Genomic DNA, 22,011 nt, shown 5'->3' on the forward strand with positions numbered 1-22,011 from the left:
ACTAGGCGCCGCCACGTGCACCTATGGCCCACAACGACCCATCCGCGCCAACCTAACATGTCGGATTATCTGCCTTACTTACCGCGCCGAATGGCCGAGCGTGTTAAGGGAGCACATCCGACTATCCGATATGTTAGCCGGATGCAGCTACCACACCCACCGGTACTCGGCTATATCAGACAGTCTGACCCAACGATAACACGGTCATGCTCACAAGTCCGACTCATCCAGCGTGGTTGCGCCTTCGGGCTAGGCGCTTTTGACGACTGCCACACTGGCGGCCGATTGTCGTCGTCGGTCAACGGCGCCTTGGCGGGCGGCGCGGCGACGTGCAAGTGTGGCGCCTTACGGTTCAGCACGAATGGGGGTCAGACTCGCTCTGTGCGTTCGGTTTATTCGGTTTATACAGTTTTTCGGTTTGTACAATATTAATACTTCGGTAAATATGATGTGAAATTAAAATACGGTTTGGTTTCGGTATACCGAATTATTTCGGTATGATTTCAGTATATACCATAATAACCAAAGCTGACGCGAATTTGAAAATAACATAATAACAATTTACAAATTTATAACTCAAAACACATACTATTTTACATAAATACTCCCTTCGTTTTTATTTAGTCCGCATATTAGCTTTGGTCAAAGTCAAGCTTTGTAAACTTTTACAAAGTTTATAAACAAAAATATTAACATATACAATAACAAATCAATAACATTAGATTTATTGTTGAATGTACTTTAACATTACATATATTTGTTATGGTAGATATTTATATTGTTTTTATAAACTTAGTCAAACGAAGTTTGGCTTCAGTCAACTCTAATATGCAAAGTAAATAAAACGGAGGGAGTAGTATATAACTATATATGCATAAATGGATTCATCTGTTGATGGTTATGAACGCGCTTAGCATTTTTTAAAGAGAAAAATGACTATGTTACGAGAAAAATATACGTGCTTGGTAGTGATTTGACTCGTGTACAAGAAAAATGATAACTTATATTGCTGTTTGCCTCAAGAAATATAAATTTCTTTTTTACTACGGTTTATTCGGTTAACCATTCGGTTTTTGGGTATATACCATATAAACCAAAGTTCAAAACGGTATGAAAGTTCATACCGTACCAACCAGAAACCATAAAAACCGTAAAAATTGGTTCGGTTCGGTATAGCTTTTTGGTTCGGTTTCAAAATGCACAGAATGAGGTCAGACGACGAAATAGCCCGGGGTCATTTAGTAAAAATTATACTCCATATGGCTGCAACGCATAGGCTACCTGCCGTGTCAGTCCTGTCCTGCGTCGAGACAAGGAAGCCTTTGCCTTTTGCCAGGTCTGGCGAGGGGCGACCACAGCTACACTTTGACGGGAAACCGTCCTCCTGGCAACACCAGAAGCACTTGCCACAAAATTTTCTCTCAGTCTATTATCTATTAATGTGTCCATGATCCTTTAGTTCTTCGATGGTGTAACCCCCTCGAACACAATTGCACTGTACCACTCCCTCTGTCCCAAAATATAATAATGTTTTTAACACTACGCGTTCTTATATCATGGGACGGAGGGAGTATTTATGAATTAGAGAAATTTACACGCTTTCCCATTCCATTCGAGAAAAATCTGGTTCAGTTGCACTAGCTAGATTCAAGACTGCGAGAGCACTAGCTAGATTCAAGACTGCGAGCGATCTCGCACGGAGCACATACAAATTCACGCCATTGGTTTGACCATCACATGACACAAAAATTAACAAGCATGGGAGAAGAAACGCGGTAGCCAAAAAGCAATAAGTACCACTGGCAACAAGCAAACCCATGAGTGAAAGATCAGCACAAATTGATGCGTCTTCAGAACATCATCTAGTCCAAAAGATGCTCAGATAGCATGAAGGCGACATTGCTTATAACAGTCTCATAGAGAAAATAAGGTAGCCTTCGATTCGTGCTGAATGAAAGGGGAACATCACAGTGGCGCAGTGGTGAGTAGTCACCAGAAATGGAAGCATGTGAGCTGGCTTCGAACAAAATCTCGGAACGTGGTCACCGCCCTGAGTCATAGCAATGATAGAATCATCAACCGGGGATTCACATTTGTGCAATTTTGAGCAAATGAGCTGAGCTGCTGGTAAAATACTTAACCAAAAGATAAGATTGTACATTCAGACGAACTGAGAAATAGTGGCAACTATGAACTTTATCGGAAAAAAAAGTGACAACTATGAACAGCGAAAATGCGTCAAATGGGCTATTCGGTGAACTTCCAAATCCCCACACAAAATAGGTACATAGCGTGGGAGCTGAAAACATCTACTGACTGCATGCAATGAACTACAAAGTGCTTAACAAGTAGCAGGATGATGAAGAACACACAAATAATCATATGAACACCAATAGTATCGCTTAGAGTTAAGAGGTTTCTTTGGCCTTCTAACGGTCAATTTGAGAAAAATAACTCAAAAGAACAAGCAGTATCCTTGTCAACCATAAAGATCGCCTAATGTAAGGGGGGAAATTGGTTGTGCCACTACAGAACTTAAGAATAAATATGACCCAACCCACCGCCAAAAAAAAGTTAAAGAAAGAGAAGAAAAGAAAATTAAGGTAAGTTTAAAATGAGGCGGTTCATGGGTATTTTCAGCTATTTTAACCTCAAATCCGTTCTGGGTCACATTGCATAACAAATACTAGCAATATTTGTTTCCTTCATTCTATCAGATAAGGACCATGACAAAAAAAAGAGGAATCACCATGAAAATTACGAAAAGATTTGTTTTCTTTAAACAAACTAAGATCCAGTGGATTCCTAGTAATTTTTGTATAAAATCTAACTTCAACTTCAATTCAATTTTGCAATCACCCTTGGAATTCTGAAGGTAAGCTAAAAGTTATCTATGACAACTTAAAACAAGAACAGGTGGAATGTGTGCTGAAACTCAATGCAATCCAAGTAAAAGTTGCGTAGGTAAACAAATGAACATTATGTTGGCATTGGTGCGAACTTTACTTCCCGCGTGCTAAATAATCTGTGCTATGGAAGTCGCTTAAAGGGACCATAATTGAAGGGATATAGTGCCATGATGCCATCAAACTTCATCCGTAAAGTGCTTTCAAGTTAATGTAAAGATGAATTACTAATTACCGGCAAGCTTTGGGAAGCAATCAGAACAGGATGATCAAAGAATGTTATTAGCTCTTCTACCACCAGAATATATTATCTCTAACCAACAAGAAGACAATGTGGTAAGATATATAAGAACTGCTAAAACAAACTTCCATTTTGGAATAGTGACTTCTCATTCCTTGCCGCGGGGGGAGAAATCCTTAGAGAACATTACAGATCCTATTACTAATGGATACGCTTGTGCTTCCAAAGATATTAGCCTAGTAAAGCTGATGCATTTATACACATGCAACAACCTAGTTAAACCTTAAACGCAAACACATATGAAAATGTATAGGAGCGGGTAGGCATTTTATCAAGCAATATCACTGGGAAAAAAATGACATGAAGAGGGAAGGAAGATCTTACAAATGGCCAAAATTCGTCAAGCCATTACGCTTCAGCCAGGAAGGCAGGCGGCCATGCCAGGGAGTAGGCGAAGATGGGGTCCCCGTACTCCTTGCCATCTTCCATCGTCAGGCGCTCCAGCTTGCAAGTCTTGAGATCGAACGAGTAGCGCCCATAGCCCAGCATCTGGATGAACAGCTTCCCTGTGCGGCCGGCGTCCATGTCGGTGAGCATGATGCTCGCCGACCTGGCCCTCCTGTCCCTGGGCACGCCCGGCAGTGCGTCGTACAACTTGCTAAGGTTCATCTCCCTCTCAAGACGCCACCCATTGTCGCTCCACCTGGTCTCCCCACGCACCCAGAGCTGCATCATCTGGTTCTCCACGGTCGCGATGCAGAGCTGCCCGTCCTCCGGCATCTCCCCGACGCGGTACTTGCTGAAGTGGTCCGACAGTGCAGCCGGCGCCAGCATGTAAGAGAAGTGCAGTGTGGAAGGGTCTAGCACGAGCACGCGACCGGAGTTGCAGATGTGCCAATAGAGCTTCCCGGCGGCGTGCACGCAGCGTCGCTCGAAGCACCAGGGCTCGAATTCGACCTCGACGTCCACGGCCCGCGGGAGCGCGCGCCAGCGGCACTGGCCCTCGTCGACGGACGCGACCCAGGCACGCGGGTGCCCGTCGTCGATGGCGAAGCAGACGACCTCGAAGCAGAGCTTGCTCGGGTGCGCGCGGGAGAGAAGCGCGGAGCCGATGTAGAACCTGGAGGGGCGCCAGAGGCGGTCATCGGGCACCGTGGAGCGCGGCGGCGGCCGGAGGAGCGCGCGGCGGCGGGTGGCCGGGTCGAGGACGAGGAAGCGCGGGAGGATCCCCCCGGGGAGCGCCGCGGTCGGCTCGAGGAGCAGGAGGCCCTGGAGAGAGTCGTAGAGCTTGTAGCGGGAGGCGCCCGGGGCGAAATCGAGGGAGCTGAGCGGGGAGGAGGAGCCGAGGGGGACGAAGACGGCGTCTTGGAGGGGTTGGTGCTTCTGCTTGACGGGCGGCGGGAGGCAGGTTATGACGGGGTGATGGAAGTAGCCGAGGAGGGGAGGGGCGCGGGGGAGGCAGCGGGAGGCGGCGCGGCGCCAGTAGTGGCAGGCGAGGGCGGCGCGGAGGAGGTCGACGAGGGAGAGACGGCGGAGGACGTTGCGGAGCACGTCCCCGGTGAGGACGTCGGCCGCCTTCGTCTCCGTCGGCGGTGGCGGCAGGACCGAGGTCGGCGAGCTAGAGGAAGGTGGGGTTTTGGGCTTGGGCTTGGGCTTGCGTCCGCCCCTCTTCTTCCCAGTCTTCGGCGCCATTGCCGGTGGCGGTGGCGGTGGCGGTGGCGTACTTGTGGTGGAGCGGTCTGGCAGAAGAGGGTTCTGGAGAGGGAGCAGATCGGAGTACCCGAAAGCAGCGGAAAAGGCACGCTCTGCTCCGGTGGAAGGAGGAATGGGGAGATGAAAGGGGTGGACCGATTTCAAATTTTAGAATTTGTTTTCTTTCGAAATGCAATTGTATTTTTGAAGTTTACATACGTAGCTTATTTTACACGCTTATCTTTCTTTTCTTTTCAAACAGAAAGAACGCCTGCGAACCAACCTATGGTTGGATGGTTAGAGGGACTGTGAAATTTCAAGATGATATTCCGGCTCAGTCTTCCGGAGGTGCTCATAGGGGTAGGGTGTGCGTGTGTGCGTTCATAGGGATGGGTGTATGCGCGTGTATATGAGCGCTTGCATCTGTACTGTGTTAAAAAAACAGAAAGAATGCCATGCAAAAAAAAAAACAGCGGTAGCGGTGGTGTACTTGTGGTGGGGCTACGGAGCAATTTACATAGCCTATTTGAATTTTAGAATTTGTTTTTCAAATGCAACTGTATTTTCGACGTCTGCATAGCTTACTTTACATGTTTATAATAAGAAAGAACGGAAATGTAGGATGCATTTTTACACGTGAAGACAAACATTTGACGAATAATTACTGCGTGTGATTTAGGTGATTCTGCCATGGGTAAGTTTTTGTTTTACTCTCTCATATGAACCTAATTACATCAATTTTGTATCACGATATAATCGAGACAAAGAGACTCTGTGTGGCATGCTGTTTCATTTGCGATGCTCTGTTTCAGAGCAGGCCGAAGAATAAACAGACTCCAAAGCAGGAACGCAAACAGAAGCCTGCGACCGCCGCGTGCACCGTGCCAACAAGCTCGCCGGCAGAACGATGCACGGCGGCTCCTCCTCCACCACGGCGGCTACGGCCACGCCCGATGATGCACGATGGAGAGTTCGATTTGCTACGGATCTGGTGACCGCGCGCCGCGTCACGCTCGACGACGGCGAGCTATGGCTGCGCGGGGACGCCCTCCGGATCGTGCTGCTCGACGCAAGGGGACACGCGGTGGACGCTCGCTACCTTCGCCCTGGTGAGTGGATTGATATCGGCGATATTGTTGCATTTCCCTGCCACTTTGCTAGGGTTTGCGACAGAGCGCCGGCGATCGGCGGAAATTCCGGTGAGATCACGCCACCGCATGGCCCGCTGCATGGGCGGGCGGTACACGGGAGCGGCCGTGTCGATCGGGGCGCACACCGCCGAACACCACGTCTGACGGATGGGCCCGGGATCCTGGGGCGCGGACCGGTCCACCATGGCGCGGATGGTCGACACGTAGGCGAGAGTGGATCTGACCGCCATGGAAGCGGCGGAGTTAGGGTTTCTGGGGGCGCCGCGGGTATAAAACGCACGGCAGCCACCCCTTCCTCCATTTTGGATCTCGACGAGGGGCTCGCCCACTTCTGGAGCGCTCCGCCTCCCGTCAGATCTAGGGTTCGTCCCAATTTCGATTGGTGGGAAGGCAAAATCCATGGCGATTTGCGTTCCTTTGCCCAAGTAGTTGCATCTCGATCCCCCACCAACCCTTCTGCTAGAGCCAGAGAGAAACCACCGGATAGATTGCCTGCGAATCCTGTTGCTAGATCCAAAGAGAAGCCTCCTGCTGAGATGAGAGGGGATGGGTTTGGTGCGGGCCGCCAGGGGCGTGGCGCCGGGCGTTTCGACCGCGGTCGCGGCCGTGGATTCGATACTCACGTCTGGAAGCGCAAGACGGAGGCGGGGAGCTCCTCCACCACCAACGACAAGTGGGAAGAGGCGGCCGGCAACCTGCAGGAGAACCGAAACCGCCAATCCAGGTGGGATGGGGAGGGCGGTGACCTGCAGGACACTCAGGAGCCGGTTGCGGCCGGAGGGCAACAGGCAGCTCTTCCCCACCGTCAAGAGATCCGAGATGGGGACTCCAGAAGTGAAAAAGATCACCACACCGTCGACAAGAACAATCCGACTGCTGGTAACCGCGAGTACTCCTCCTCTGGTACTGTTGTTCCTCCTTGTGATGCTTGTCAGATCTGCCATTTGCTTGGGCACTTTACTGTTAGATGCCCTAAGGCGTTCTGTGAGAGATGCAAAAAGAGGGGTCATCTGTCTTTTGTCTGCAGTGAGTTCTTCCCCTGGGATCACACACCTGTGATGTGTGCGTTTCAAACTAAGGGTCAGGGTTTCTTTTACATCCCTGATTTTAGTGTGGATAGACAGAACAGGGATAATATTTTCAATATTGTTGTCACCATCACTGATGGCTCGGCTCTGACCAAGGATATTGAACACGAGCTGAGCGTGTATGTTGGTCAGGGGTGGCGCTGCTCTGCTAGATTCTTTGCTCCACAAAAATTTGTTATAAGAATGCCGAACCCTAGAGAGGTTGAGAGAGCTCTTTTTGTTGAACATATTAAGCTGAAAAAGTGTGGGGTTAGTGTTAAATTATCTCCCTGGTCTGAAGATATTGATTCTGAGGGACTGCTTGAAATTGCTTGGGTCAAGATTGGTAAAATTCCGCCTAACAAGAGATGTGATAAGACTATAGCTTATGTGGGAGCGTTAGTTGGGATTACTCTGGAAGTCGATATGTCAACTATAAATCGCCCTTCTTCTGTCAGAGCTAAGATTGGGTGTAGGTCGATAGCTCAGCTTCCTGCCACTGCTGAAGGAGTGCTGGCAGGACGCTTCTACAGGTTTACTTACGAGGTTGAGGAGGTTTTGGTCAAGAATCCTGGAAATGCAAAAGAGGAGGATCTCATCCCTGTGGATGGAACCAAGGCTGATCAGACTCCTAAGAGGAAACGTACTGAACATGAGAGAGGGGTGCAGCAGCCTGAGTCTGCTGGACATGGCAATACTAGGGGCTCCTATCGTGGTGGCAAGGCCTGTCGCCTGCTATACGATGACAATGAGGGGTCTCCCTCTACTAAAAGTGATGGGGATGGCTCCCTGCTTATTGAAACAATGCAGAGAGAGATTGAGGAGAAGATGAGGGAAGGGGTGGTTGATTCCTCTCGCTGGATTGTTCCCAGGAATCCTGATATCATGGAGGATGCTGCGCAAGATATTCAGGTGAAAAAAGACACACATAACATATCTGTTACTCCTTGTCAGACTGTTTCTAATCCTTCTCAGATTGTGGAGGTCACTGGTGAGGTGGATCCTGGGATGAAGACTTCATGCAGTTATTGTTGGGGAACGTAGCAGAAATTCAAAAAATTTCCTACGAATCACCAAGATCTATCTATGGAGAGACCAGCAACGAGTAGAAAGGAGAGTGCATCTACATACCCTTGTAGATCGCTAAGCGGAAGCGTTCAAGTGAACGGGGTTGATGGAGTCGTACTCGTCGTGATTCAGATCACCGATAATCAAGTGCCGAACGGACGGCACCTCCGTGTTCAACACACGTACAGCCCGGTGACGTCTCCCACGCCTTGATCCAGCAAGGAGAGAGGGAGAGGTTGAGGAAGACTCCATCCAGCAGCAGCACAACGGCGTGGTGGTGATGGAGGAGCGTGGCAATCCTGCAGGGCTTCGCCAAGCACCTACGGGAGAGGAGGAGGTGTCACGGGAGGGAGGGAGGCGCCAAGGGCTCAGGTATGGATGCCCTCCCTCCCCTCCACTATATATAGGGGCAGGGGAGAGGGGGGAGGCGCAGCCTTGCCCCCTCCTCCAAGGAAGGGGTGCGGCTAAGAGGGGGGGAGGAGTCCATCCTCCCCAAGGCACCTCGAAGGTGCCTTCCCCCCTTAGGACTCTCCCCTTTTTCCTATATCTTGGCGCATGGGCCTCTAGGGGCTGGTGCCCTTGGCCCATGTAGGCCAAGGCGCACCCCCTACAGCCCATGTGACCCCTCGGGGCAGGTGGCCCCACCCGGTGGGCCCCCGGGACCCTTCCGGTGGTCCCGGTACAATACCGATGACCCCGAAACTTGTCCCGATGGCCGAAACAGGACTTCCTATATATAAATCTTTACCTCCGGACCATTCCGGAACTCCTCGTGACGTCCGGGATCTCATCCGGGACTCCGAACAACATTCGGTAACCACATACAAGCTTCCTTTATAACCCTAGCGTCATCGAACCTTAAGTGTGTAGACCCTACGGGTTCGGGAGACATGCAGACATGACCGAGACGTTCTCTGGTCAATAACCAACAGCGGGATCTGGATACCCATGTTGGCTCCCACATGTTACACGATGATCTCATCGGATGAACCACGATGTCAAGGACTCAATCGATCCCGTATACAATTCCCTTTATCTAGCGGTATTTTACTTGCCCGAGATTCGATCGTCGGTATACCGATACCTTGTTCAATCTCGTTATCGGCAAGTCACTTTACTCGTTCCGTAACACATCATCCCGTGATCAACTCCTTGGTCACATTGCGCATATGATGATGTCCTACCGAGTGGGCCCAGAGATACCTCTCCGTTTACACGGAGTGACAAATCCCAGTCTCGATCCGCATAAAACAATAGATACTTTCGGAGATACCTGTAGTGCACCTTTATAGTCACCCAATTATGTTGTGATGTTTGATACACCCAAAGCACTCCTACGGTATCTAGGAGTTACACGATCTCATGGTCAAAGGAAGAGATACTTGACATTGGCAAAGCTCTAGCAAACGAACTACACGATCTTTGTGCTATGCTTAGGATTGGGTCTTGTCCATCACATCATTCTCCTAATGATGTGATCCCGTTATCAACGACATCCAATGTCCATAGCCAGGAAAACATGACTATCTGTTGATCACAACGAGCTAGTCAACTAGAGGCTCACTAGGGACATATTGTGGTCTATGTATTCACACGTGTATTACGATTTCCGGATAATACAGTTATAGCATGAATAAAAGACAATTATCATGAACAAGGAAATATAATAATAACACTTCTATTATTGCCTCTAGGGCATATTTCCAACAGTCTCCCACTTGCACTAGAGTCAATAATCTAGTTCACATCGCCATGTGATTAACACTCACAGGTCACATCGCCATGTGACTAATACCCAAGAGTTTACTAGAGTCAGTAGTCTAGTTCACATCACTATGTGATTAACACTCAATGAGTTTTATGTTTGATCATGTTGCTTGTGAGAGAGGTTTTAGTCAACGGGTCTGAACCTTTCAGATCCGTGTGTGCTTTACAAATCTCTATGTCATCTCCTAGATGCAGCTACCACGCTCTATTTGGAACTATTCCAAACAACTGTTCTACTTGGAGCTATTCTAAATTATTGCTCCATTATATGTATCCGGTCTCTCTACTCAGAGCTATCCGGATAGGTGTCAAGCTTGCATCATCGTAACCTTAACGACGAACTCTTTTACCACCTCCATAATCGAGAAAATTCCTTAGTCCACTAGTTACCAAGGATAACTTTGACCGCTGTCCTGTGATCCATTCATGGATCACTCTTGTACCCCTTGACTGACTCATGGCAAGGCACACTTCAGGTGCGGTACACAGCATAGCATACTGAAGAGCCTACGTCTTAAGCATAGGGGACGACCTTCATCCTTTCTCTCTATTCTGCCGTGGTCGAGCTTTAAGTCTTAACTTCGTACCTTACAACTCATGCAAGAACTCCTTCTTTGACTGGTCCATCTTGAACACCTTCAAGATCATGTCAAGGTATGTGCTCATTTGAAAGTATTATTAAGCATTTTGATTTATCCTTATAGATCTTGATGCTCAATGTTCAAGTAGCTTAATCCAGGCTTTCTATTGAAAACACCTTTCAAATAACCCTATATGCTTTCTAGAAATTCTACATCATCTCTGATCATCAATATGTCAACAACATATACTCATCAGAAATTCTATAGTGCTCCCACTCACTTCTTTGGAAATACAAGTTTCTCATAAACTTTGTACAAACCCAAAATCTTTGATCATCATCAAAGCATACATTCCAACTCCGAGATGCTCACTCCAGTCCTTAGAAGGATCGCTGGAGCTAGCATACCTTTTAGCATCCTTAGGATCGACAAAACTTTTCTGATTGTATTGCATACAACCTTTCCTTACGAAAACTAGTAAGGAAACTTGTCTTGACATCCATCTGCCATATTTCATAAATGCAGCTAATGCTAACATGATTCCGACGGACTTAAGCATCGCTACGGATGAGAAAATCTCATCGTAGTCAACTCCTTGAACTTGTGAAAAAACTCTTCGCCACAAGTCGAGCTTCATAGACGGTGACATTACCGTCCACGTCCGTCTTCTTCTTAAAGATCCATTTATCTCAATGGCTTGCCGATCATCGGGCAAGTCCACCAAAGTCCATGCTTTGTTCTGATACATGGATCCTATCTCGGATTTCATGGCTTCTAACCATTTGTCGGAATTTGGGCCCACCATCGCTTCTCCGTAGCTCTTAGGTTCATTGTTGTCTAGCAACATGACCTTCAAGACAGGATCACCTTACCACTCCGAAGTAGTACGTGTCCTTGTCGTCCTATGAGGTTCGGTAGTGACTTGATCCGAAGTTTCATGATCAATATCATAAGCTTCCACTTCAATTGGTGTAGGTGCCACAGGAACAACTTCCTGTGCCCTGCCACACACTAGTTGAAGAGACGGTTCAATAACCTCATCAAGTCTCCACCATCCTCCCACTCAACTCTTTCGAGAGAAACCTTTCCTCGAGAAAGGACCCGATTCAAGAAACAATCCATATTGCTTTAGGATCTGAATTAGGAGGTATACCCAACTGTTTTGGGTTTCCTATGAAGATGCATTTTATCCGCTTTGGGTTCGAGCTTATCAACCTGAAACTTTTTCACATAAGCGTCGTAGCCCCAAACCTTTAAGAAACGACAACTTAGGTTTCTCCAAACGGTGTCGTCTCAACGGAATTATGTGGTGCCCTATTTAAAGTGAATGTGGTTGTCTCTAATGCCTAACCCATGAACGATAGTGGTAATTCGATAAGAGACATCATGGTACGCACCATATCCAATAGGGTGCAACTATGATGTTCGGACACACCATCACACTATGGTGTTCCAGGCGGTATTAATTGCGAAACAATTTCCACAATGTCTTAATTGTGTGCCAAAACTCGTAACTCAGATATTCATCTCTGTGATCATATCATAGACATTTTATCCTCTTGTCACAATGATCTTCTACTTCACTCTGAAATTATTTGAACCATTCAATAATTCAGACTTGTGTTTCATCAAGTAAATATTCTCAACATCTAACTCGAATCATCTGTGAAGTAAGAACATAACGATATTCACTGCATGCCTCAGCACTCATTGGACTGCACACATCAAAATGTGTTACTTCCAACAAGTTGCTATCTTGTTCCATCTTACTGAAAACGAGGCTTTTCAGTCATCTTGCCCATGTGGTATGATTTGCATATCTCAAGTGATTCAAAATCAAGTGAGTCCAAACGATCCATCTGCATGGAGTTTCTACATGCGTATACACCAATAGACATGGTTCGCATGTCTCAAACTTTTCTAAAACGAGTGAGTCCAAAGATCCATCAACATGGAGCTTCTTCATGCGTTTTATACCATTATGACTTACATGGCAGTGCCACAAGTAAGTGGTACTATCATTACTATCTTATATCTTTTGGCATGAACATGTGTATCACTACGATCGAGATTCAATAAACCATTTATTTTAGGTGTAAGACCATTGAAGGTATTATTCAAATAAACAGAGTAACCATTATTCTCCTTAAATGAATAACCGTATTGCGATAGACATAATCCAATCATGTCTAAGCTCAACGCAAACACCAATCTCGGTGGTAGAGGGAGCGTGCGATGCTTGATCACATCAACCTTGGAAACACTTCCAACACATATCGTCAGCTCACCTTTAGCTAGTCTCCTTTTATTTCGTAGCTTTTATTTCGAGTTACTAACACTTTAGCAACCGAACCGGTATCTAATACCCTTGTGCTACTAGGAGTACTAGTAAAGTACACATTAACATAATGTATATCCAATATACTTCTATCGACCTTGCCAGCCTTCTCATCTACCAAGTATCTAGGGTAATCTTGCTCCAGTGGTTGTTCCCCTTATTACAGAAGCACTTAGTCTCGGGTTTGGGTTCAACCTCGGGTTTCTTCATTGGTGCAGCAGCTGATTTGCCGTTTCATGAAGTATCCCTTCTTTCCCTTGCCCTTCTTGAAACTAGTGGTTTCATCAACCATCAACAATTGATGCTCCTTCTTGATTTATACTTTCGCGATGTCAAACAACGCGAATACCTCAAGGATCATCATCTCTATCCTTGATATGTTATAGTTCATCACGAAGCTCTAGCAGCTTGGTGGCAATGACTTTGGGGAAACATCACTATCTCATCTGGAAGATCAACTCCCACTCGATTCAAGTGATTGTTGTACTCAGACAATCTGAGCACAAGCTCAACGATTGAGCTTTTCTCCCTTAGTTTGCAGGCTAAGAAAATCGTCGGAGGTCTCAAACCTCTTGACGTGGGCACGAGCCTGAAATCCTAATTTCAGCCCTCGAAACATCTCATATGTTCCGCGACGTTTCGAAAACGTCTTTGGTGCCTCTACTTAAACCATTTAATTGAACTATCACGTAGTTATCAAAACGTGTATGTCCGATGTTCGCAACATCGACAAACAACATTGGGGTTCAGCACACTGAGCGGTGCATTAAGGACATAAGCTTTCTACTGATCGCATAATCGCTACTATCAACTTTCAACTATATTTTCTCTAGGAACATATCTAAACAGTGGAACTAAAGCGCGAGCTTACGACATAATTTGCAAAAGGTCTTTTGACTATGTTCAGGATAATTAAGTTCATCTTATGAACTCCCACTTAGATAGACATCCCTCTGGTCATCTAAGTGATCACATGATCCGAGTCAACTAGGCCGTGTCCGATCATCACGTGAGACGGACTAGTTAACGTCGGTGAACATCTTCATGTTGATCGTATCTACTATACGACTCATGCTCGACCTTTCGGTCTCCGTGTTCCGAGGCCATGTCTGCACATGCTAGGCTCGTCAAGTTAACCCTAAGTGTTTTCGCTGTGTAAAACTGTCTTACACCCGTTGTATGTGAACGTAAGAATCCATCACACCCGATCATCACGTGGTGCTTAGAAGCGACGAACTGTAGCAACGGTGCACAGTTAGGGGAGAACACTTCTTGAAATTTTGTAAGGGATCATCTTATTTACTACCGTCGTCCTAAGTAAACAAGATGCATAAACATGATAAACATCACATGCAATCAAATAGTGACATGATATGGCCAATATCATTTTGCTCCTTTTGATCTTCATCTTCGCGGCTCCATGATCATCATCGTCACCGGCATGACACCATGATCTCCATCATCATGATCTCCATCATCGTGTCTTCATGAAGTTGTCACGCCAACGACTACTTCTACTTCTATGGCTAACGCGTTTAGCAATAAAGTAAAGTAGTTTACATAGCGTTCTTTAATGACACGCAGGTCATACAAAAAAATAAAGACAACTCCTATGGCTCCTGCCGGTTGTCATACTCATCGACATGCAAGTCGTGAATCCTATTACAAGAACATGATCAATCTCATACATCACATATCATTCATCACATCCTTTTGGCCATATCACATCACATAGCATACCCTGCAAAAACAAGTTAGACGTCCTCTAATTGTTGTTTGCATGTTTTACGTGGCTGCTATGGGTTTCTAGCAAGAACGTTTCTTACCTACGCAAAACCACAACGTGATATGCCAATTGCTATTTACCCTTCATAAGGACCCTTTTCATCGAATCCGTTCCGACTAAAGTGGGAGAGACTGGCACCCGCTAGCCACCTTATGCACCAAGTGCATGTCAATCGGTGGAACCTGTCTCACGTAAGAGTACGTGTAAGGTCGGTCCGGGCCGCTTCATCCCACAATACCGCCGAAAACAAGATTGGACTAGTAACGGTAAGCATATTGAACAACATCAACGCCCACAACTACTTTGTGTTCTACTCGTGCAAAGAATCTACGCAATAGACCTAGCTCATGATGCCACTGTTGGGGAACGTAGCAGAAATTCAAAAATTTTCCTACGAATCACCAAGATCTATCTATGGAGAGACCAGCAACGAGTAGAAAGGAGAGTGTATCTACATACCCTTGTAGATCACTAAGCGGAAGCGTTCAAGTGAACGGGGTTGATGGAGTCGTACTCGTCGTGATTCAGATCACCGATGATCAAGTGCCGAACGGACGGCACCTCCGCGTTCAACACACGTACAGCCCGGTGACGTCTCCCACGCCTTGATCCAGCAAGGAGAGAGGGAGAGGTTGAGGAAGACTCCATCCAGCAGCAGCACAACGGCGTGGTGGTGATGGAGGAGCGTGGCAATCCTGCAGGGCTTCGCCAAGCACCTACGGGAGAGGAGGAGGTGTCACGGGAGGGAGGGAGGCGCCAAGGGCTCAGGTATGGATGCCCTCCCTCCCCTCCACTATATATAGGGGCAGGGGAGAGGGGGGAGGCGCAGCCTTGCCCCCTCCTCCAAGGAAGGGGTGCGGCTAAGAGGGGGGGAGGAGTCCATCCTCCCCAAGGCACCTCGAAGGTGCCTTCCCCCCTTAGGACTCTCCCCTTTTTCCTATATCTTGGCGCATGGGCCTCTAGGGGCTGGTGCCCTTGGCCCATGTAGGCCAAGGCGCACCCCCTACAGCCCATGTGACCCCCCGGGGCAGGTGGCCCCACCCGGTGGGCCCCCGGGACCCTTCCGGTGGTCCCGGTACAATACCGATGACCCCGAAACTTGTCCCGATGGCCGAAACAGGACTTCCTATATATAAATCTTTACCTCCGGACCATTCCGGAACTCCTCGTGACGTCCGGGATCTCATCCGGGACTCCGAACAACATTCAGTAACCACATACAAGCTTCCTTTATAACCCTAGCGTCATCGAACCTTAAGTGTGTAGACCCTACGGGTTCGGGAGACATGCAGACATGACCGAGACGTTCTCCGGTCAATAACCAACAGCGGGATCTGGATACCCATGTTGGCTCCCACATGTTCCACGATGATCTCATCGGATGAACCACGATGTCAAGGACTCAATCGATCCTGTATACAATTCCCTTTGTCTAGCGGTATTTTACTTGCCCGAGATTCGGTCGTCGGTATACCGATACCTTGTTCAATCTCGTTACCGGCAAGTCACTTTACTCGTTCCGTAACACATCATCCCGTGATCAACTCCTTGGTCACATTGCGCATATGATGATGTCCTACCGAGTGGGCCCAGAGATACCTCTCCGTTTACACGGAGTGACAAATCCCAGTCTCGATCCGCATAAAACAATAGATACTTTCGGAGATACCTGTAGTGCACCTTTATAGTCACCCAGTTACGTTGTGACGTTTGATACACCCAAAGCACTCCTACGGTATCTAGGAGTTACACGATCTCATGGTCAAAGGAAGAGATACTTGACATTGGCAAAGCTCTAGCAAACGAACTACACGATCTTTCTGCTATGCTTAGGATTGGGTCTTGTCCATCACATCATTCTCCTAATGATGTGATCCCGTTATCAACGACATCCAATGTCCATAGCCAGGAAAACATGACTATCTGTTGATCACAACGAGCTAGTCAACTAGAGGCTCACTAGGGACATATTGTGGTCTATGTATTCACACGTGTATTACGATTTCCGGATAATACAGTTATAGCATGAATAAAAGACAATTATCATGAACAAGGAAATATAATAATAACACTTTTATTATTGCCTCTAGGGCATATTTCCAACAGTTATGTGGTACAACTCCCATCTCTTGAAAGCATTGAAGAGATCATTCTCACCCCCCCCCCCCACTAGCACCTGAAGCCCCACTGAGGTTCAGCAAGCGTAACATCTCTGGAATGCAGGACAAGGTGGAGGACAGGGCTAAGAAAATGGCCAGCAAGAAAAACCTGGAAGGTAACAATGCCCCTACTTTCAAGAATTCTTTCGATGCACTTTCCAATGATGAGTTGATTAGTAGAGCGAATTTGATAGGGGTGGAAATTCCCAATGATGATTTTGCTGTCGTTGACATTATTAGAGAGCTTGAGTGTGCACGAAAGGAATTAAATGACAAAAACTCAATCAATAATACTGACAATGAGCAAGATGTTCTGATTGTAACAAATGGTTTGGTAAAGAAACTCCTGTGAGTTTAGATTGGTTAGACCAGGAAGAACACATTTATGAGCGCATCTCTTCTGCTAAGCCTAAAAAGAAAAAACATAGTAAATCCAATGTTAAGATTCCTAGGCCTGTGACTAGGAGTCAGAAAAGGGAGAGTACTGAGGAGGATTTAAAATGTAACCCTGCCCCGTCTCCTGGTAGGGTTACTCAGACCAAATTCCACAAAAAACGTTCCAAATGAGAGGACTCATTTGGAACTGTCGAGGGGTGGGCAAGAAAGGAATGGCCACCTGCCTCTCAGACATGATCAGTGACCATTCCCTTGATTTCCTGGGTTTGCAAGAAACTATGAAAAAAGAGTTTACTCCTAAATGCCTAAGGAGAATCGATCCCTTTGACATTTTCCAGTGGAATTGGGTGCCTTCCACAGGCAAATCTGGAGGCATCCTATGCGGTACGCGGAGGGATAAGTTTGATATAGTCTCTTGTACTAAGGGCAAATACATACTGCAACTAGTGTTGCATGACATACAAAAAAAGATCCAGTGGGGTTTGCTGGTAGCCTATGGATCGGCACATGATGAATTCAAAAATGAATTCCTAGTTGAGCTAGCTTCCTGTTGCAGTGGCATGACCGTACCCTACATAGTAGGAGGGGATTTTAATATCCTACGACATTCGGGAGAGAAGAATAAGAAGATGTCGAACAACAAAGCCACTGACTTGTTTAATTCCATCATCAATACACTAGCTCTTAGGGAAATTCACATCAGTGGAGGGAAGTATACATGGACCAATAACCAGAATCACCCCACACTGGAGAAACTTGATCGAATTCTCATGTCAGAATGCTGGGAGGATATATTTCCCCTGGTATCTGTAAAGAAATTAGTTCGTGAGATCTCTGATCATAGTCCACTTTTGTTATCCTCTGGTGAAGAAGGGCGCGAAGCCCCGAAACCTCGTGAATTTCGTTTCAACCTGTCCTGGATTAAAGATGAAAAGTTTCTGCCTACTGTGAGTAGGATTTGGGCGAGGAAGGTTACATCCTCTTATCCCATTGATATTCTAAATATCAAACTGAAGAGATTTAAAACATACTTTAAAGGATGGGGCTCTGATAAGTATGGTCATGATAAGAAGAGGAAGGAGGACCTACGTATGGAACTTGCCATGCTTGAGGAAATGGAAGAAGAAGATATGTTGCCTCCTGACTTGTATAGTAGAAAGATGGATATCAACGCCGAGCTTTACGAGCTCCTAGTTAACGAGGAAATTTTTTGGCTTCAACAGTCCCATGAGCGCTGGCTGCTCAAAGGGGACCTGAATACTGACTATTATCACAAAATTGCCAATGGGAGGAAACGGAAAAATACTATACATTCACTCAAAGTAGGGAGACCTTGATTGAAGGCACGGACAACCTGGTTGCCCATGCCACTGAGTTCTACAAAGAGTTGTTTGGGCCAGCTCCTGGTAACCAGATTCATCTGGACCCGGGGATCTGGTCCCCTGAGGAGAAATTGGATGACAAAGACAATAAGGATCTATGTAGAGAGTTTACAGAGCAAGAGGTTAAGGAGGCCCTGTTTGATATGGCTCCCAATAGGGCCCCCGGGCCTGATAACATTCCTGCTGAGTTTTATCAGGTGTGCTGGGACATAGTTAAAGATGATATTATGGCCCTGTTTAGAGCTTTCCACCAAGGAACGTTGGATGTTCAAAGGTTGAACTATGGGGTGATCACTCTTCTCCCAAAAATTTCTGGGGCTGAGAAGATTCAGCAATATAGGCCTATATGCTTATTGAGATGCCCATACAAGTTAATCACGAAAGTCCTTGATCGTAGAGTTGTTGTATATGCAAACAAACTCATTAGTCCTACTCAAAACGCCTTCATTAAAGGGAGAAATATCATGGACGGAGTCCTGTCCTTACATGAGCTTCTTAACTACACATATGTTAAGAAGAGAGTAGGGATTGTACTTAAACTGGACTTTGAGAAAGCATATGACAAGGTAAACTGGGACTTTCTTCTGGAGTGCCACAAGATGCGAGGTTTTGATGATAAGTGGTGCAATTGGATTGAACAAATCTTGCGTAATGGGACAGTCAGCATTAAACTAAACGGTAGTGTTGGGCCATACTTTCAAAGCAAAAAAGGGGTGAGGCAGGGTGACCCGCACTCCCCCTTTCTGTTCAACTTAGCTGTTGAATGTCTCGCTAAAATGATTAAAAATGCCCAGAAAAGTAAACTGATTGTTGGTCTGGCGGCCGACTTGATTCCTGATGGGGTGGCAATTCTACAATATGCGGACGATACAATCATATGTATCGAGGATGATGTGGATAAGGCAGTCAACCTGAAGTTGTTGTTATATATGTTCGAAATGATGTCCGGTTTGACAGTTAATTTCCAGAAAAGCGAGATCCTCACTGTGGGAGGAGATGATAATGTGGTAGAAAAATATTCAGAAATTTTTAACTGTGAGGTTGGAAGTTTCCCACTTAAGTATTTGGGGATGCCTGTGAGTTATGCCAATCTTAAAACTTCGGACTGGGAGTTCATTGTTGATAAGTATCTAAAAAAATTTGATGCCTGGATTGGAAACGCTGCCTCAATGGGAGGGAGACACACTCTGCTTGATTCTGTTGTCACCCAGCTCTCGCTATATCATATGTCTATGTGGCTTATGAACAAGACCTTCATCGAGAGGTTGGATAAACACAGGCGCAGATTCTTTTGGCAAGGATGTAACAAAAAGAGGAGATACTATCTTGTCAAGTGGAACAAGATTTGTAGATCCAAAAACAAAGGGGGGTTGGGCATTAAAGACCTTAGAAAACAAAACATCAGTCTCATGGTCAAGTGGTGGTGGAAATTAGAGACACAAAAAGGACTCTGGCAGGATATAGTCCGTGCCAGATATCTTCGCAACACATCTGTTGCTGAAGTTTCCCCCAAATTCTCTGACTCGCTCTGTTGGAAGGCCCTACTCAAAATCAAAAACATTTATATGATGGGCAGGAAGATCGAAACTGGTGCTGGAAACCTGATAAGGTTGTGGAAAGATCCAATCAATGGGCTGACCCCGTTTCAGGACCAATACCCTCGTCTGTTTGAGATATGCAACTATCCTACGTGGACCCTGAATAGAAAAGATAGGCTTGAGGACACCGACATGTTCAGACGTAGGCTTACCCCTGAGCTGTCCAAGCAATGGGAGGATATGCGTACTGCAGTTTGTAGTATCCCCCTCGTCGAGAGGAACGATCGTGTATTTTGGGGACTTAACCAGAATGGCAAGTTCACCACCAAATCGGTGTATAAGATGCTGGAGGAACCTCTTAGTGGTTGCCATTATAGATGGATTTGGAAAGCCAAAATCCCTCTTAAAATCAAAATCTTCTTATGGCAGATGTCGCAAGACGCTATTCTCACTAGGCATGTCATGAGGAAAAAGAAATGGCCAGGGAACCCCTGTTGCTCCTTCTGCAAACAGGTTGAAACGATGCAACACCTATTCTTCAATTGCCCTGTGGCTAGAATTGTATGGCGGCCGATTGGAGTTGCTCTTGGTACTGATAGATGTCCGTCGAGTTACTGGCAGTACTTTGTGTGGTGCAACAAATTCCTTCCTGGGAGACAAAAGTTTTACACAGTAGGTCTGGCGGCTGTGTGTTGGGCGATTTGGTTGGCGCGCAACCGAGCTACCTTTGAAAAAAAGCAAATCAAGACTCCTTTTGAGATTGTGTTTTCTTTGTGTTCCTTTCTTCTTTACTGGGCAGGGCTTCAGCAAGGGGAGGACGCCAAGGATCATCGTTCCGAAGCCGAGATGATCAGAACTGGCACGATGAAGCTGATGAAGGTGTGCGGCGCTATCAAGCAACCAATCCAGGGTGCTTGAAGAAAGAAGACAGGCGCGCAACCCCGATGCTGGATTCTCTTGGCGAGATTACTATATAAATGCTAGACTTTGTTGCTGGGTTCTGATACTTGTTCTTGAGCTTTTGTGATTGTAATAGGTTAGATGTTATGATGTGCTACCAGGATTTTGCCCCATGGTACTCGTTTCGATGGCGAGCGAGTATGGTGGGTTTTTTGGTAGTGCTTGAACTCGCTTTACTTCTTTCCCTCCTCCTGACACTCTCGCTCGAACTGGTTGTATTTCTGTTCTTGGCAATGGAAAGGGGTAAAGCCCGGTTCAAAAAAAAATCAATTTTGTATCACGTCGAGCACACGGGCCTAATGTCTGGAAGGTGGTTCTCCAGGGCGCTTTGCTGCATACCTCCTGTGTTGGTGATTTTGGGGCTACTAACGTCGTCCTCTCTGTGCCTGCTCTTCACTGCCCTTATCTTGGCGCAATTCAGGGGCCTGGAAGAGCTACAACGTCATGGTCTTTCGATGCATCAACCGATGCCTAATGTCGTCCCTATAAACATCGTCGCTGATGTCCTTTCGTGGTGTTGGCGCTGCTCGCGCTTCATTTGTAGAACTATCCTAGAGGCATGGATCAAGACTTCCCCGGTGTCACCCCAATTTTGTTTGTGCTCTCCCTGTTTGCAACCCCCTCCCTTCATAAACACCCTTCTAGCAGATCCTATTAGCCTTATAAGCAGCTTAAGTAAAAATATGTACGCTGGGGTGGCAGGACTTACATCGTGCAGCATTGATCACATTCAAGAAAGGTAATGGCAGTTTGAACGAAGTTGTTGCCACCGGGACGAAGTGGCTTGAGGCATTTATGCAATCACATTCTAGTATTCAGGTTTATTCAACAATTACATCAATAAAACATAAGTTACATGACACAAAAATGATAGCACTAGAAAATACTTATGAATATAAATCCATGGTATTAGCTTTGGGTCACATAGCCCAAATATAACTAGTCTCATTATCGGCCAATCTTAGATATTGAAATGATT

The 22,011-nt window shown here is 46.3% G+C and overlaps 2 protein-coding genes across 2 annotated transcripts; one reads left to right on the forward strand and one right to left on the reverse strand.

Moving 5' to 3' along the window:
- Nucleotides 1–1,776: 1,776 nt before the first annotated feature.
- LOC119308694 lies at nucleotides 1,777–4,939 on the reverse strand. The gene is made up of 2 exons (XM_037584827.1): nucleotides 3,532–4,939; nucleotides 1,777–2,050 (listed from the first exon to the last, which is right to left on the reverse strand). Exon 1 carries the CDS (start codon nucleotides 4,837–4,839, stop codon nucleotides 3,556–3,558), a length of 1,284 nt encoding a protein of 427 aa, XP_037440724.1. The 5' UTR covers nucleotides 4,840–4,939; the 3' UTR covers nucleotides 1,777–2,050; nucleotides 3,532–3,555.
- Nucleotides 4,940–5,674: 735 nt separating this feature from the next.
- LOC119305543 lies at nucleotides 5,675–21,228 on the forward strand. The gene is made up of 2 exons (XM_037582038.1): nucleotides 5,675–5,948; nucleotides 20,872–21,228. Exons 1-2 carry the CDS (start codon nucleotides 5,747–5,749, stop codon nucleotides 20,988–20,990), a joined length of 321 nt encoding a protein of 106 aa, XP_037437935.1. The 5' UTR covers nucleotides 5,675–5,746; the 3' UTR covers nucleotides 20,991–21,228.
- The last annotated feature ends 783 nt before the right edge of the window (nucleotides 21,229–22,011 follow it).

This window comes from Triticum dicoccoides, chromosome 5B, assembly GCF_002162155.2.
Source record: "Triticum dicoccoides isolate Atlit2015 ecotype Zavitan chromosome 5B, WEW_v2.0, whole genome shotgun sequence".
Lineage (NCBI taxonomy): Eukaryota > Viridiplantae > Streptophyta > Magnoliopsida > Poales > Poaceae > Triticum > Triticum dicoccoides.